Source organism: Pteronotus mesoamericanus, unplaced genomic scaffold (assembly GCF_021234165.1).
Source record: "Pteronotus mesoamericanus isolate MK-2021 breed Mesoamerican mustached bat unplaced genomic scaffold, CSHL_Meso_final contig_164, whole genome shotgun sequence".
Lineage (NCBI taxonomy): Eukaryota > Metazoa > Chordata > Mammalia > Chiroptera > Mormoopidae > Pteronotus > Pteronotus mesoamericanus.
The window spans coordinates 4,577,803-4,594,748 of record NW_026555065.1 but is presented as its reverse complement, the minus strand read 5'-3'; the positions used below and the strand labels follow the sequence as shown (position 1 = coordinate 4,594,748).

The window sequence follows — 16,946 nt, the reverse complement described above, 5'->3', positions numbered from 1 at the left end:
AATTGCCAACCTACATTTTCAAGAAGTTTTGACAAGGGAACAGATTACAGGGGACACCTGCCTAATAAAAGTGAAACATCATCACTCTTGCTGAGTAGTTTAGTCAATTGATGTTTCTCTCTCTCTCTCCCCCTCCATATTCCTATCTCTAAAACCCAATAAATTTAAAAAATTTTAAATGTAATCTACACTCATCAGGACTCAATTTGGACGTTGATAAAATCAGATCAACAAATGGATATGTATTTGGGAGAAATAAAATAGAAGTACTTAGTAGAATATAATCTTAGCACACAAATGGCCATAGTCTACTTTGAAAATAAATATTTATTTATTAAAAACAAACTTCAGAAAAACATCTGTTAAAACACAGTTTATTTTCACAATAGATGTGAGTGAGCAAAAGGCGTGATGAGGAAGCAAGAATTACTGTTACCAAGTAATATACCTACCTCTTCAATTATACCCCAGTTACCTTGAAAAATATAATGGTAGCTCTAAGAACTTTAGACATAGCCCTGGTTTATAGCATGATTTACCTTTCAAGTTTTATTTATTTCCAGATGGTAATATTTTATTATACCAAATAAAATGCATATTCTGAGAAAATTCTTCACTTTTAACGTAGTCTATTAAATCTTCCTGACTGAAACCCTTAGGACCAAATTGCCTTTACATTTTTCTAAGGAGAAGACATCAAGTTTTTTCAACATTGTATCTTTGGCCCCCATTCTTAAAAAGGATGTAAATGCAGTTTAATTAAGTGATTTTTTAAAAAGATTTTATTTATTTTTAGAGGGAAAGGGAGAGAAACATCAATGTGTGGTTGCCTCTCAAGCGCCTCCTACTGGGGACCTGGCCCACAACCCAGGCATGTGCCCAGACTGGAAATCGAATCAGTGATGCTTCGGTTCACAGGCTGGCGTGTTCAATCCACTGAGCCACACCAGCCAGGGCAATACTGATTTTTTTTTAATGTGCTGAAATCTAACTGCTTTATAAATCAAAGGAAAAATATGGCACCATTCCAGAAACCTAATGCCAGTAAAAAATGGCAGCAATACAAAGATCTAAGTAAATCTCAAATACAGCAGATTTGTTGTACAAAACATACAATGATTTATTTTTAGCAAGAACAAAGAGCTTAATAACAGGTAAAAGAAACCAAATATTGCATTATATTGAATACTAAGGTTAAGTAACCATAGTTATCTCATAAATCTTTCAATATCTTAACTACTTGCTTTTTAATAACTATATGTAACCCTCATTTTTTTAAATTACATGTCTATTCAACAATGCTAACTGGAACAAATAGATTTATGCACATTTACATCCTAGAACACCAGGGTAAATAGAAGACATTAGTCAAGGATGAATAAAAAAGTTCTATTCTTCTTCGTCATCTGTGTGATCAGGTGGCAAAGGACATACTCTGTGGAAAGAACAGAGAACTTCAATAGTCAGTAACAACTAATTAAAAAACAAAACAAAAATAGTTACAAACACATAAATTAGGAACATTAACAGTGCAGTGGGTCTGGTTAAGTGGCTGGAGATGAAAAATAAAACTATGAATTGATAAACAAATTTCAAGTGCTATAGCAGCACATTTTTTAACAATTTATTTTTGCTGTTAATTTGCTGAATCAGTGTTTCTCCTTTAGGGTATGTTGCCATTTTCATTAAAAAGGAAATCTGTTTCTGTAAGATCTTTCAACATGGTAAGTGGATGATAAAAATGGAATATAATCATTCAGCAAGGACTTTATGGTAATAAGCAAAAAAATTAACAATCCTCTTAAGCAAACAGCAAGTTTTCATATTTGACTGTATATCCTTTTGAACCATATAAATGTATCACCTAATTAGATAACCACCCCCCCAATTGCTTAAGTTGGCATATGGTAGTTGTAACTTTTGAAAGATAATTTACATTATCCCAAGGCATTTGTACTCATTTCACTTTTTACCGAGAAAAAAAATCAATTAAAAATGTAATCATAAATCAGAATTGTTTTTACAGCTGATGAAAATTTGTGAGATCTAACATAAAATAATCAGTTTTCAAATCAGTAATCTGAAGTCATAGAGCTACATTGTGAAATGAAGGTAGCTAAAACAAAGGTATTCTGACTTGGTGTGAGATTATCATTGACTCACGTGTTAGATCACTGAAAGGACTTCATTTTATTTTCCTGGAAGTTAAATCAAGTTAACAAATGAATGTTATCATGAACCAAAGTCCTTTTTGCAAGGACTTGATTTACTCTAGTTATCATGGTTCTGTTCAGATTTTAAGTAGCTAGTCTCACTTTATTCTAACTCCCACATGCAACTGATCCAGTTTACTCTGCCTTTGTGAGAAATATAAAGCTGTTGGAGTTGTCATTTTCCAGATTATGAAATAGGTAGTTAATAGAAGTCCTTCTGATAACTGAGTTTACTATTTACTGTTAATAGTTAATTTATTGATTTACTATCAGTAAAGGGGTATTTGCAACTCTCCTAAAAAAAGACCAATCTAAGAAAGGGGCTAAAGGAATATAAACTTTTTTTTATTATACCATAGACCAAAGTTCTTTATGAGAATATATTTGTGAAATCTTTCTCCGTATGGTGGAAAGCCTATAACATAGGTTTTATTGCTATGATGATCAATGGTATGACCATATTTGATTATATTGCCAAATATTGTTTCCTTAATGGTAGTCACAAATAATTCAAATAATTCAAAAGTAATATTCTGGAGCTGATAATTGATTAGCTTGTTCATATTAGACTAACAAGGAAGAATGATGCCAGACAATGAGAGGGAACTAGAAGAGACAAAATGTAAACTTTAGTTACTGCTCCAGAGTTTGACACTCCTTTCAAATATTTCATAAGATAGTAAGCACTTAGTAACCATTTACTAAATAACCTTATACACTAATTATTGACTAATTCTTAAAATTTTATATGCATAAACATCACTTTATATGTCAAATACTTTGTTTTAATTGCTCTTCCAGCCATTTTTATTTAGCTTGTGTTCAATGCACATCAATTCCAAGCATAATGTACAATCCAAAACAGAGGTACAGTGTTCATATGTGAAGCAAAAGAGTGTTAATTCACACACATAGATGTCATATATCTTGAGATCTGTTGGATTTGGTTGTTCCTGTGTAGGTTTCCAAAGATGGCAAATATTGGGCGGGGCGGGGGGGGGCGCACGTAGAAGAGAGTACAGGGTGGATAATGAAAGGAGACTTGACTTGGGGTGCTGACACCACAGTACAATATACAAATGATGTATAATAGGTTTGTACACCTGAATCTTCTATTATTTTATTAACCAATTTCACCCTAATAAGTTCAATAAAAATATGAAAAATGAGTAAGATGGCAAATATTGGCTTAAGACTTAAGAGCACTATGGCCATACTGAATACTGTAATATCTAAGCATCAGTGTGTGAACATGTGGACCAAGATTTCATGGAGTGTCTGTTTTTAAAAAGGCTTTCTTGTAGATCAAGGCAGTTGTAAAAGTTTTAATTTCCAGAATCAAGTACACTTAGGTCTAGTACCAAGTTCTAACAAGCTGAAAACACTGGCTGGTATAGAAAATGTTCCAAACGTAGCTATTCTGATTCATAAAGCTTTAAAAAAAAAGTAGTTACAGAAAGAGCACAAGAATGAATTCAATGCAGCAAGCTTCCAGTCTTCACTTTCCAAATACCTAATAAACATTATTTTTATCTCCTTCATATATTTGCCTCTTAATTTCAAGATTTGTCAAACCTGCCTTCAAAACAGATACATTTTTAAATTACAAAAATTATTCAGCCCTGGCTGGTATGGTTCAGAAGATTTAGCACCAGCCCATGAATGAAAGGGTCATTGGTTCAATTCCCAGTCAGGGCACATGCCTGGGTTTTGGGCCAGATCCCCAGTGCGGGGATGTGTGAGAGGCAACTGCACATTGATGTTTCTCTCCCCCTTTTTCTCCCTCCCTTACCCTCTGTCTAAAAATATATAAATAAAATCTTTAAAAAATTATTCAATATATGCAGAAACAAAAAGCAGTATTTTTAAGATTGATAGATGTCAATGCACTATTAATCTTTGGAATCAAATTAAGTGATCCAAGTTAAATAAATGAATTTGGCACTCCTATTGCGTAGAAATGAGTGATAGAACATACCTGTCACTTGCTTTTAAGTGTATATGCAAGAATTACTCACGGTTGGACTTTAGTAGATTCCAGTCCATCATTGCCCTGGCACATGTCAATTACTACATCAAATGCAATGTCAAATCCAAAGTCCAAGAGAATAGTGAAAACTTAACAATGTAAAACTTTATGTTGAGTATATGGAAATAAAATTAGGACTGCTGAAATAGACAGGGGATATATGGTAACACATGGTGGTTCCTTCCAATGTACATATAAATGGAATAACAGAAGCTGTTTGTGTTACCTAATCATTTTATTGCCTTCTAGATTTAACGAAGCAAAAACGAAAACTGACTCTCCATTCCACAGTTCATACTTTTTCTCAATCCAGGTGAAATTCTTATTTTCAAGGTAAAGTTTTAAGCGTCCTTACTTAAAACTTTTAAGCTACATTTAATTGCATCATTAATTTTTGATGTTGTCTCTCTCTGTTCTTGCACATGAAACTCCAGCAAATTTAGTACTGCCACTCATTTATGTAGTCAAACCTTCAGATCTTCTTTAAACCAGTCCAATGGGAGATTTTCAACATTTTCTGCATTGGTAGATTAGTAATTAGTAGATTCAGTGAAAACCTGTTTTTTCCTTGCCACGCTGGACTTCAAGATGCGATATGAATTCGGCTGTAGAATATGGGTTGGTGAACTGTAGGTATTTCTTGGCGTGAGTCTCTTAAATGTAGAGATGTAGAAGGGCAAAAAAGACCACAAGGAGACTGGCTGTTAACTGCAGGGCACAACTGTGTTTTGTGGTTTCAGGAAGTTCTGGTGTGCTGCTCAAAGGAACATGCGAATAAATCTGCGTGGGTAGAAGCAACGCCAGAAGCAGCAGCCCCAGACTAAGCCTGGTCACCAACCCCTTGCACATGTTGGTTACTGCAGCTCGGACTGGATCTGCCACTGCTTGGTGCGCTGTAGGATCTTGGGCTCCTGCATGGTGCAGGAGAGGTTAACTAGCAGGGTCTTAAATCAGGAGGCATCATAATGGCAGTGATGTGGCACTACACACCCACATGTACTCACCACTGGCCACTCCCAGTCAAATAATTTGTTTTCAAAGTTGTTTAGAGAGCCTGGTCCCTATCACTTATAAATCTATATTAAAGGCTTCCATTTTCTTTTTTTCCAAGTGGCACTATTTATTTTCCTGATTGTTAAAAGTAACAAAAGTAACCAGTGTTATTTGTTGTTGAAAACTGGTAACACTTGTGAGACAACCTCATCCTCCGGACAGCGACCAGCAGGATGAGGAAGCAGAAGACAACTGAAGAGCCTTCAGGTCCCTGGACTTTCCTTCACCCACAACCCCATCATCACAGATTCTTCCTTGCAACAATCACTAAACATCTAGTGCTAAACCTCTCTGTATGGGCAGCACAGCTACTCAGATCTGCTTCCCTGCCCACTGAGAAGCAGTTTCAGATAAATGTTCATGGGCATTTCTGGATTGATGGTTGCTTTGAGCCCACAGGAACTTTCTTTTCATATTGTGCAGACAAGTGTATTCTGAGAGGCATTTTATTATGTCTCTTTATAGTTGTGAAGTCCAGGTGAAAGCAATGGGGAAGTTTAGAAAGGAGAATTAGCCAAAACAGGCTACAATGGTATCTAAATAATCCACTTAAAATGAGCTTATGGTGGGGGGGGGGCGGCGGTGCACTGGATAGAGGGGGCAAAGGGAAAAGGGAAAAAATTGGGACAACTGTGATAGCATAAAAATATTTTTTTAAAAAAATAAAATGAGCTGATAACATTTTGTTAATAAGCAGTGTACATCTTGTACATGCAAAAATGAATTCACCCCTCCCGCCTCTTTCTTCAGCTAATGGAAAACTGTTAAGGGAAGCTGAAACAAAGAGAACACTTGCTCCTTTCCATCTTCTTAGCACCTTGTTTTGCCTCTTCAAATTATCATGTGTACAAACCTTCTTTTCAATGCAGTGCATCTAAAGTTTAGATACCTGTAACTTTTGGTTGGGGGGGCGGGGGTTGCGATTATTTAAGAATCACGGATTTATTTTTTGTAACTCTTTAGCTGTTGTTCTTGTGTATCCTGACAGTGCCATGTGTATCAGCCCATGTCAATCGAGAAGGATAATCATCGAAATGCCAGACTTCAAAATTAAATTTCAGGAATTCGAAGTGTAAGTAAATGCTGCTTTGGGGATATTAAAAAAAAAAAAGAAAGAAAGAAAATTGGTAGCACTTAGTAAGTACGAGGAGAGGTTTTTACCTAAAGGTGATCTCTATTGATATTTGGTAAATTTTCATTCAGTGTTATTATTTGGTATCTTTTATGCACTTAATACTTTTGCATCCAGAATTTTTGCTTAACACTTATCATGAGCATTTCCCTCACATATTAAAAGCTTAAAAAGCATGAGTTATCTTCCTAAAAATTTGGGCACTGAATTCTGTGTGTGCCGTTTTATCCTCGCCTTGTTTTGAAGTATTCTTATGAATTTATAGAGAAGTTGTAAAGAGAATACACCATGGAGTTAGTCTCGATTGTTTCTAAGTGATGGGGTTTCTTTCTTTTCCAACTTTTCTACATTGGTTATATATTTCTTCTGGAAGTTGAAATAGCAGTTTTTTAAGGGGTAGGATTAACGGAACTCAAACTAGATAAATCAACATGGAAACTACTTTTTGAAAAAGATTATAGAAAATAGACAGTAAAAGTTAAAGGATAAAGACAGGAAGTTTGTGGTTAATAACATAGCACTAATCTTAATGGGAACTGATCCTCTTTAGTGACTGGAGTGAGTAAAAATAATACCTTTCATTGATGTTTAAAATTACAGAGTGACTTTTATTAAAAGACTAGCACAAATTTTTAAAACCCGTTGGTTTTATTTTCTTACTTTCTCAAAGAGAAACTTTAAAGTTACTCAATATTCTGTCTTTTATTTTCAAGAATGTAATTATTTTCTTATATTCCAGAATATAAAAACTTACTTTCTTTTTCCTTTTCCTAAGCCACTGCTTCCTGCCTCTTCAGGAACCTGATTCTCTTTTTCAGAATCTTTAGGGGACAGTCTGAAGAATTCTCCAATTCCTTTTTGCCATTTAGGAGTTGGGCGCACACAAACTGGATTCCCTCCTGCATACTTATTTTCAGCTATAAAATATAAACAGATAGAACTACATAAGAACTAAGAATACAATAGTCATCCCTTAAAAAGAAACAATTTCTTGATATCAAATGTAAAGGGTATTAAGTTATATTAGATCCACCTTAAAATATAGAACTGGAAAATGAGACAAAAAAGTATTATGGTATAATGTGTAATAATACTGTTTTATAGTTATCCTTTAGCCTAGAAAAATAGCATTAATAGAATTTTTACAATTGGAAAATATTTTTTCATATTTTGTCTATAAGAACAGCTAATCGAATAGCATTATATACTGCCATAATAAAGCTTGACACACTTTTCCTAATATAAGGTAGCAGTATGTAGTATAAGCTGCCAAACTTTTGCTTAATATAGTCATTTAGTTAAAGCACATAAAGAAGGCTAAAAAAATAGTGTATAGCAGTGAACATTTCCACTTAAAAAGTTCCAATTTTCAAAGCACTTGGCTCTTTTTCAGTTCATAAGGTAAATCCAATTCCTGATTACTTTAAAATAGCAATATAAAGGAAAATTGAGGGAAAATTCCTGTCCTTTTTATGAAGTAATAATTAGAATACCAACAGGAGCAAATTATTAAGTTACTACATATTACGTTTGTCTTTTGCTCTAAAAACATTTGTCACAAACTCTAGCTATTAAAAAAACTGATAGAAGTACTTCCATATAGACTGTCTGAAGTTATATTGCTGTACTTTAAAAAAATACAAATGGCCTTTAAATAATAGTGACTCTTTCTGTGATAGTGGTAATTTTCCTGAAGGAACCTTATGAGAATGCTTTCACTAATAAAAAGTATATAGCAGCAACAGATAGCTAAGCACAGAATTCAAACACAGCTCTGCAGACTTAGGTGTGTGACCTTTACTGAGGTCACACAACTTAATGAACTTAAATTTCCTCATCTTTAAAATAAGAGTATCACCAATTCCACATAGTTGATTATTGATTAAAAATAGAGATATGTAGCCCTGACCGGTGTGGCTCAGTTGGTTGAGCATAGTCCCTTAAGGCAAAGGGTCACCAGTTTGATTCCCAGTCAGGGCACATGCCTGGGTTGTGGCCGGGTCCCCGGTTGGGGTACATGTGAGAGACAACCTATTGATGTCTCTCTCCTTCTCTTTTTCCCTCCCTTCCCGTCTCCCTAAAAATAAATAAAATATTTTTTAAAAAACCCAGAGATCTGTAAAATGCCTCAATAGGTGAATTTCTGCAACAGAAGTTCATTAAAGACCTATTCAGTTTTGTTTCAACAGTGGGCCAGACAATGTGCCCCTAACTGAAATTTAGTATAGTGATAAAGGTTATTAGATATTCTCAATAAATTCATCTATTTTCAAAATTTTTTTAACCTATTATTCCTTTTTATCTAGACAGATTGAAATAGGCCCTGGTCGGGTAGCTTAGTTGGTTAGAGCATTGTCTTCATATGCCAAGGTTGCAGGTTTGATCACCAATCAAGGTACATACAAGAAGCAATCAGTGAATGCATAAATAAGTGAACAACAAATCAATGTTTCTCTCTCTCTCAAAAAAAAAAACACAAACCAATAAATTAAAAAAATAAAGAGATTGAAATAGTGAATATTTTCTAATGAAATGTTTAGAATAGGGGAAGACTGTATTAACATAAAAACCCATGAAGTCCTTCACAGTGTTTCCTTGTATGTTCTTAAATAGACTTTGTGGAATCAATCTTCGTTACTGCTCCATTTCCTACCGGAAGGAATGAGGCACCAGATGACATGGTATTTTCTCAAGCAATCCTTGCACAGGAGCAGTGTGAGGCTATTTCCGTAGCAGGGTTTTCAATACTATGACCCAGAGTGGCAGTATCAGAAGCTGCAAAGTTGGAAAACACACAGACAGCACAGACCCCTGCACCCCCAAAATGTAAGAGAAAAGAAAAACATGCACAAATGAAAACGAAATGCTTACACTAAAAAGATAATGTGATTAGTACTGTCAACTATCACCCCAATCCTTAATCTGGTAAAGGGATGCTTACACAATCTCTTACAAGAAAATGCCATTTGTCAATATTAAAAATAAAAACACTAAACCAGAAAAAATAAGTTTGAAGATAAATTATGTTTGCCCTATAACACCAATACTCGAGATCCTTTTCCATGCGAGCCCCACCTCTACACCAGCTCGCCAAAGAGGCCAAGGCCCCCTCATTTATCACAGGGCAAGGAAGAAATTCGGGCATGAGGATCTCAGGAAAATGATTTCCACGATGGGTCAGGGGGTTTGAAGCTACGAGAAATATGGTGCCAGGCCTGATCCTCTTTTGATAGGTGCCAGGAGCTTGCAAGGCGGGGCACTTTTTACCTTTCCTCCACGAAGGGGACGTGCAGTTAGCAGCAGAGGTGGAGGAACCAAGCACCTTCCTGGGGGCTCGAGAGGCCACCACTGCGGAGAGAGGCAAAGAAGGGCGTTCAGAAGGGGACAACAAGGAGTCTCAGAACCATGTTCTCACCACAGCCCCCGGCCCAACCTTCTGGAGAGCCCCACGATCCAGAACCCTCCCCTGCCCTCTCAGCTTCTTCTTCCTCTTTAAGGGGCTGGGCCGCTGCTTCACTCGGCAGTGGGGGACCCCCCTACCTCTTCCGCCCTTGGCAGCGGGTGTTGTCGGGAGCAACCCATGCTTTCCACTACCGTGCCCCATTGCCTCACCTTTTCTGTAGGTGCCCGGGACACTGTCTGCTTTAGTCCGAACCATATTCAAACTCGAGGAGTTGAAAGCAACGAAATGGTTTTCTAGCTGAGAGTGTGTCCCTGGACAAAAACCCGAAAATGAATCTCCCGCCACAGTTTATACTGGTCTCCTTCCCGCGCACTCCGCGGAGTCTCCCCATTGGTTCGCGCCTTCTCCCCATTGGTTCTGCGCTGTACCCCGCAACCAATTGCCAGTGTCTCGTGAGCAGAGAGTCAGGGCTTGGCACAGTGCCCACACGTCCATCAGCTCGCAGAAGCTTGTGATTTGTGCCCCCCCCAGAGGGCGGTGCCGCGGTGCTTTCTTCGGGGCCCCGGTGAGTGGGTGCTAAGATTTTGAACTAGGGAAATGTATCTGCTCAGAAAATAAAACCCAGCAACAAAAGAGAATTTCTACCATTTGTTTAAATGTTGCCTCAGGGTTAAATCCAGGAAGTGAAGCATGAAATGAAGCGGACTTTTTCATGAAAATCAAAATAAATAGAACTTACCTTTAATACTTCATGAAGGAACTCTCTCCAAGGCGTCCCTAACTAAAACAAGTCCACAGAACCGGAGAAAAGGAAGATAATACAATTTATTTATAGGTCTTTTTTACGTTTTTAGGATGCTGTGAAGCTAAGGGGAAAAAACAGTGAATTGTATATACAAACACATATAAGAAACAAATTAATAAAACCTCTTCTCGAGATCTGTATAGTCCCAGAGTTGTTAAAAAAAAAAAAGGGGGGGGGGCCAAATGTGCTTACAATACATCTCTGGCAGACAGCAAGCATAAGTCTAAAATAGGAGTTCGTAACTATTTTCTATCCCTGTGCCTATCTTCTAATTAGTCACAATACCCCTGGGGAGTTATTTTCACTCTCTGAATACCATGCATAAAACATCAGATGAGCTTGCTTTGGAGTTTTGTTAAAATACTCACTTGAAAAGCAACCCTGAAAGTGCAAGCATGGCATTTTCTCCAATAAATTATGTTTGAACTTTGAGAACTCTTCAGTACTTTTAACAGAATAAATAACTATTTTGTATTTTAGAATTAAATAATCTAGACAATTAGTATTATAATAGCAGGAATTGCAAGGAAAATTACTTGTAGCTTTCTCTAAACCTTGGACTCTAAGTAAGAGCCAGATTCCTATCAGAACAATCAACAAGCCCCAGGGTATATTCCTATGTTTTTTTGTCATCATGCTCCTCTCAGTAAACAATTGTTCTTCAATACACACTATTTCCTTTTAAATTCAAGTGGCTTCTACAAAGACTTGAATTACTTAATATGAACTCATATCCCAGATTCCTGCAGAAATTAGAACTGCATAGAGACTCTGTGTGTTTTTTCTCCTAGCTTCAAAGAATTGCAAATATACTTTTGCACACAAGGATAGTCTACAGCCAGGGGTGTCTAACCTTTTGGTGTCTCTGGGCCATACATTAAAAACACCGCAGCACATACACACACAAAAATCTCTCTCTTGCACACAAACACACACAAATCTCATAATGTTTGAATTAAATTTACAATTTTGTGTTGGGCCACATTCCTAGCCATCCTGGAGTGATTGAGGACTGTGGGCCGCAGCTGGACACCTCTTGACACATTACTACAGCTGTGTTTGCATGTTTGTCTTTTTAATGCCAATTATGATAGGGAAGGATATATGTTAGAGTAAAAAAATAGGAAAAGAGCAATGATGACTAGTAAAAATTCTTAATTTAAGTGTTTGCTTTGAGGAACTGCTTCTCCTTTAAAGTTCTATAAAATATAGAGAGTTCTATGGTGTGAATCTGAAAATTTCAAAGGCTTAGGACATTAAAATCATTGAATGTATGAATGAAATTTATACCTGTTTATATGAAAAAATTATCTTTAAGTCATGTTAAATAGATGTGCCTGCTTTGCTCAGGCAGAATTGTAGTTTATTGTTTTCAGAAATGCATTTTAATAAATAGTAATGATTGTAAATGGCATTACCTTATATTACAGTCATTACAAACTAGAGATCAGAATCCTTAACATGCCCTATGTGAAAAGAACATTTTATTCTTGAGGACCTAGTAATTTCATTATAATATGTATGATGTAAGTTTCATTGTAAAAAAAACTTAAGTCATAGTCTCTGTCTTCAAGAAGTTAATATTTTAGTTGTGGGGACTAAACAGATAAAGAAACAGGTAAACTATTTGGATATGTTAATTAGTATTAAATGTAGAGCGTTTTTATGGAGAAACAAAACTTGTACCCACTGTTCATGAACATTCACAGAGTATTTTTAAGCTAGAAAATCATGTTTTCCAAATTAATAACAAAGACCATCTAAGCTAAATAAACTTAAGATTTTGATTATTTATGTCAATAAAAGTATTAGCGTAAAAAGATGAAACAGCAACCAATGAATGTAATTACTTACTCTAAATAGCCCAATGGGAATGGAGAACCTATAAATATAAAGCAAAGCCAGCCAATTAAATTTAGTGATTAAACATATCCGAAGACATTATGCTCTTCAGAAAAGTCTGGTTAATTTTTCCCCAACCCACAGTAGATTAGGGAATAGCAAAAGACCTTTTACCTGGTCATGTTGTGTTGAAATACATACCTTCAACTTCTTAAAAATGACTACAGAAACTTCATGTGTAAGGTCTTCAAAGCCAAATCCCAACACCTGTTTTATTAAAGGTTTCCTCCCTCGAGTTTGCTGAGTTATCTTGGCCATCCGGGAAAAGACCTGGATCAAAAAATTAAATAACAAGAGTTTTAGCAGCGTAAATCTATTATTAGACTACGGCGGGGATAAGAGGGAGCGGAATTAATAAGATCACTACCACTAGAGCAAATGCTTATAGTGCTTTACTCTAGCTTCCAAATACTATTTTAAATGTATTACATAAAACCAGACAATTTTAAATTAGACCCTGAAAAATAAAAGAAAATTGACCCCTTAGGTGACAGGCTATAGTTTTGTTTTTCCTAAACTGTAGTTTTTACAAGTATTTGTACTGTCTTCTCAAAAGAATTCCCCATTTTCAAGCCCTACATCTGATGATGCGAAAGAATCGCAAGCAGATCTTCTGATATCTGTTTAAATTCATCCCGTACCGGGAAGTAGGAGGAGCCGGCGTAGGTGGGAGGGGTCTGTGCTGGGAGCTTCGCGACCGCGCGGGGCGGTGCCGCCTGGCGGAACCCACGCAAGGGAAGTCCGTGTTGCGAAGGGAACCAGTCCAGCGCAGGACTCGAGGCTGTCTCAGCCCAGCTGGTTCCGGCTGGGGAAAATGGCGGTAGCTGGGTCGGCGTCCAGAGAGCAGCTGGTAGGCTGGTGCACCCAGCAGTTACGGAAAACTTTCGGCCTGGATGTCAGCGAGGAGATCATGCAGTAAGACCGGTTCGGGTCCGAGGCGGGAAAGAGCTTTGGGACCTGAACTGGCTGAGAGAACCGGGAAGCAGGGAGGACTAAAAAGTTAATCAGAATGAAATAATGTGATTAGACGGCTGCTGTTGGTCTCGAGGCGCCGGATTTTGTCCTTCGGTCTTATAGTTTAGTTTCTGGAGTAGGGTGTCAGGTTCCACAATCGCCCGAAGGGGCCTTTTTTTCCTATGGAAACGCCAAATCCCTGTAATTACAACTTGTAAGATTATCCCAGGAGCCAGTTGCCGTGTAGATACCTGAGAGAAGGGGCAAGCTAAATTGTCTGTTCAGAAATGCCTTACTCTGAACATTTTAGTTTGCCGAAACTGGGTTGTGTCAGATAGGACCTAGAATTTAAATGGGGGCGGCGTGATACGATGCAAATAGCTCCTGATTCAGGAGACCCCGGTTCTATTTTCTGTTGTCACTTACAAGTTTTGGAACCTTGGGCAACTTAATTCCCCTCTCTGTACCTTATTTTCCTCCTCTATAAACTGACTAACTAGTAGGGCTTATCTTGTACTTTATGATTGTTATGAAACGGAGATGGTGACATGATTTAATATCTGTTTTCAGCTGATTTATTTAACAAATATTTTTTGCGCCACTACCAGCCAGGTGCTGGAGCATGAAAGAAATTCCTACAGTTGGGTTCGGCTGGGTTGATGGGGCCTACGGTGGGGAAAATTCAGTGTTGTGGGAGCACGGAGTAAAGGGCTGATTTAAGATCTGAGAAACTTAAAGGTTTATTGAAAGGGACGCCTTTCACCTGAGAACTAAAGGATGGCTAGGTGGATGTGCAGTGTTCAGGTAAAAAGGAAAAACTTCCACAAAACTTGGTCTTGATCAAGGAACCTGTGTTTCTTGATTTGATTCCTTCTTCATTAGTGTAGAAACCAGAATTGCAGTTCTAGGACTTTTGTAGGAAGTGAGGTGAGTTTCTGAGTTTGGGAGAAAATAGACTTGTTCGCAAAGAGAGTTAAGAGAGCCTGTATTAAAGAATTTTTTAAAACACTGGAATAGATTTATCAAAAACGAACAAACCCCAAAACCCAGCTAAATCGTATGGCTTGGCTTTACCCTTGGTTGAGGACAAGATCTGGCTAAGTAGTTTTTCAGACTTTTTTTTTTTAAAGCAGTAGAATGCTGTCAATTGAAATAATGAGGGTTTGTTGTTGGTTTTTTTTTTGCAACATACCAAACAAAAAAAGTCATTCAATTAAAAAAAATTAGGCTATTTTTGATGGATCAACCATGGAATATAGATTAGGGCAGTCTTGTCAGTCTCTGAAGCCAATTGTATTTTGTCAGCTTACACAACAGCAGGAAAATCTAATTCTTATGGATTGTGATTTAAAAGCTTATTTTGCAGCCTTAGATTTTCCTTTGTTAAACTTATCCGCACCCTTGAAAAGAGTGTGATCAGAAATTTCTTTTAAAGTTGAAGCGCTAAGTATGGGTAAACACCTGCTTGCATTTTTTGAAAAGATTTTATTTACTTTTAGAGAGAGGGGGAGGGAGAGAGAAAGAGGGAGAGAACATTGATGTGAGAGAGAAACATCGATCAGTTGCTTCTTGTGTGCGCTGAACGACCAGGGGACCAAACCTGCAACCCAGACATGTGCCCTGACTGGGAATTGAACCAGCGATCTCTAGTTTTGTGGGCCAGCGCCCAACCAACTGAGCCACAGTGGTCAGAAGTGGGCTTGCGTTTTTAAAAATTCATAAATATAAGTTAGACAAGAGTTATTCAATACTTAAGCATTAAAGCTACTTATAATGCTATTTGAACCACTTGGTTTTTACTAGTTATTGCACAACAAGCTATGATGCCATGATGAAAGCATTTGCTGTGTAAATTTGCAGTGCCTTGCCTGGCATTTGAGAATTACGCAGGTGTACTGCAGTTATCTGGTAACATGAATAATTTGCCTTGAATGTCCTGAATTAAAACAAAACAAAACCTAGCATAGAGCTCTTACCTCCCTAATCAATGAAACATCTATGAGACATTAAGAGCTGTACACAGATTTTGCAAAGTAAATTTTTTCCCACAATCTACATTAGTTCATGTTTTGGTTGGCTCTATTTTGATAAGATTTGGTATATAACATATTTGGGTGTATGTTGTTCTTTATCATACTTTGTTAAATAGTAAAAATGACATTTAATCAAATGTTATTGGACCTCTTTAAATACTTCCCTAATGGTTTGAATACTCCAGAGTTCAATGATCTTTTGAGGTTCCTTGCAGCTCTGTGAGTCCTTGGTAGCAATTGATTTTTTGATGAGGGCTAGTAAGTTTGGGGATTAAGTTGATTAAACTGTAGGAGTCCTGAGAATGGTGTCTACCAATTATGGGACAATTGCATGATCTTTGTGGCCATTTTCTTGGAGGGAGTTAGGGGAGGGAGGGAGGGGGTGAGAGAGAGAGAGAGAGAGAGAGAGAGAGAGAAACATTGATGTATGAGAGAAACATCAGTCAGTTGCCTACTGTGTACGACCTTACTGGGATTGAACCAGCAACCTTTTGGTATATGGGACGATGTTCCAACTAACTGAGCCACCCAGCCAGGGCTTTTGATTTATAATTTTTAAAAAAGATTTTATTTCATTATTTCAGGAGAGAAGGGAAGGGAGGGAAAAAGAGGGAGAGAAATATCGATGTGTTTGAGATACATTGATCAGTTGCCTCTTGCACACCCTCAACTGGGGACCTGGCCCGCAACCCAGGCACATGCACTGACTGGGAATTTAACTGGCGACTCTTTCATTCACAGGCTGGTGCTCAATCCACTGAGCCACACCAGCCAGGGCCAGCTGTCCCATTTTTTTTCTCCCCTTTATTCTCTTTTTGCCCTCTACCACGCCCCCCACCAGCATTTCCCACCCCCTTAATTTATGTTCATAGGTTGTACATACAAGTTCTTTGGCTTCCCCATTTCCTATACTATTCATAACCTCCCACTGTCTATTTTGTACCTACAATTTATACTTCTTATTCTCTGTACCTTTTTCCCCATACTCCCCTCCCCATTTCCACCTATAACTCTCCATGTGATCTCCATTTCTGTGATTCTATTCCTGTTACAGTTGTATGCTTAGTTTGTTTTTGTTTTTGGGTATTTTTTTAGGTTCAGTTTTTGGTAGTCGTGAGATTCTTGTCATTTTACTGTTCATAGTTTTTAATCTTCTTTTTCTTAGATAAGTCCCTTTAACATTTCATATAATAAGGGCTTGGTGATGATGAACGCCTTTAACTTGACCTTATCTGGGAAGCATTTCATCTGCCCTTCCATTCTAAATGATAGCTTTGCTAGATAGAGTAACCTTGGATGTAGGTCTTGCCTTTTTTGATTTTGAACGCTTCTTCCAGCCCCTTCTTGCCTGTGAGGTTTCTTTTGAGAAATCAGCTGATTGTCTTATGGGAACTCCTTTGTAGGTAACTGTCTCCTTTTACT

The 16,946-nt window shown here is 37.3% G+C and overlaps 2 protein-coding genes across 2 annotated transcripts in view; one reads left to right on the top strand and one right to left on the bottom strand.

Moving 5' to 3' along the window:
* Positions 1-1,247: 1,247 nt before the first annotated feature.
* On the bottom strand, positions 1,248-13,173 carry PCLAF (PCNA clamp associated factor). Its single transcript, XM_054564488.1, has 8 exons — positions 13,117-13,173; positions 12,679-12,807; positions 12,490-12,517; positions 10,570-10,611; positions 10,040-10,141; positions 9,695-9,775; positions 7,182-7,344; positions 1,248-1,435 (listed from the first exon to the last, which is right to left on the bottom strand). Exons 5-8 carry the CDS (start codon positions 10,083-10,085, stop codon positions 1,390-1,392), a joined length of 336 nt encoding a protein of 111 aa, XP_054420463.1. The 5' UTR covers positions 10,086-10,141; positions 10,570-10,611; positions 12,490-12,517; positions 12,679-12,807; positions 13,117-13,173; the 3' UTR covers positions 1,248-1,389.
* Positions 13,174-13,303: 130 nt separating this feature from the next.
* TRIP4 (thyroid hormone receptor interactor 4) overlaps positions 13,304-16,946 on the top strand; it is a 53,777-nt gene continuing 50,134 nt past the window's right edge. The window contains exon 1 of the mRNA XM_054565294.1: positions 13,304-13,452. Within this exon, the coding sequence (XP_054421269.1) occupies positions 13,352-13,452 (101 nt within the window). The 5' untranslated portion in view covers positions 13,304-13,351. The remainder of the gene's footprint in view (positions 13,453-16,946) is intronic.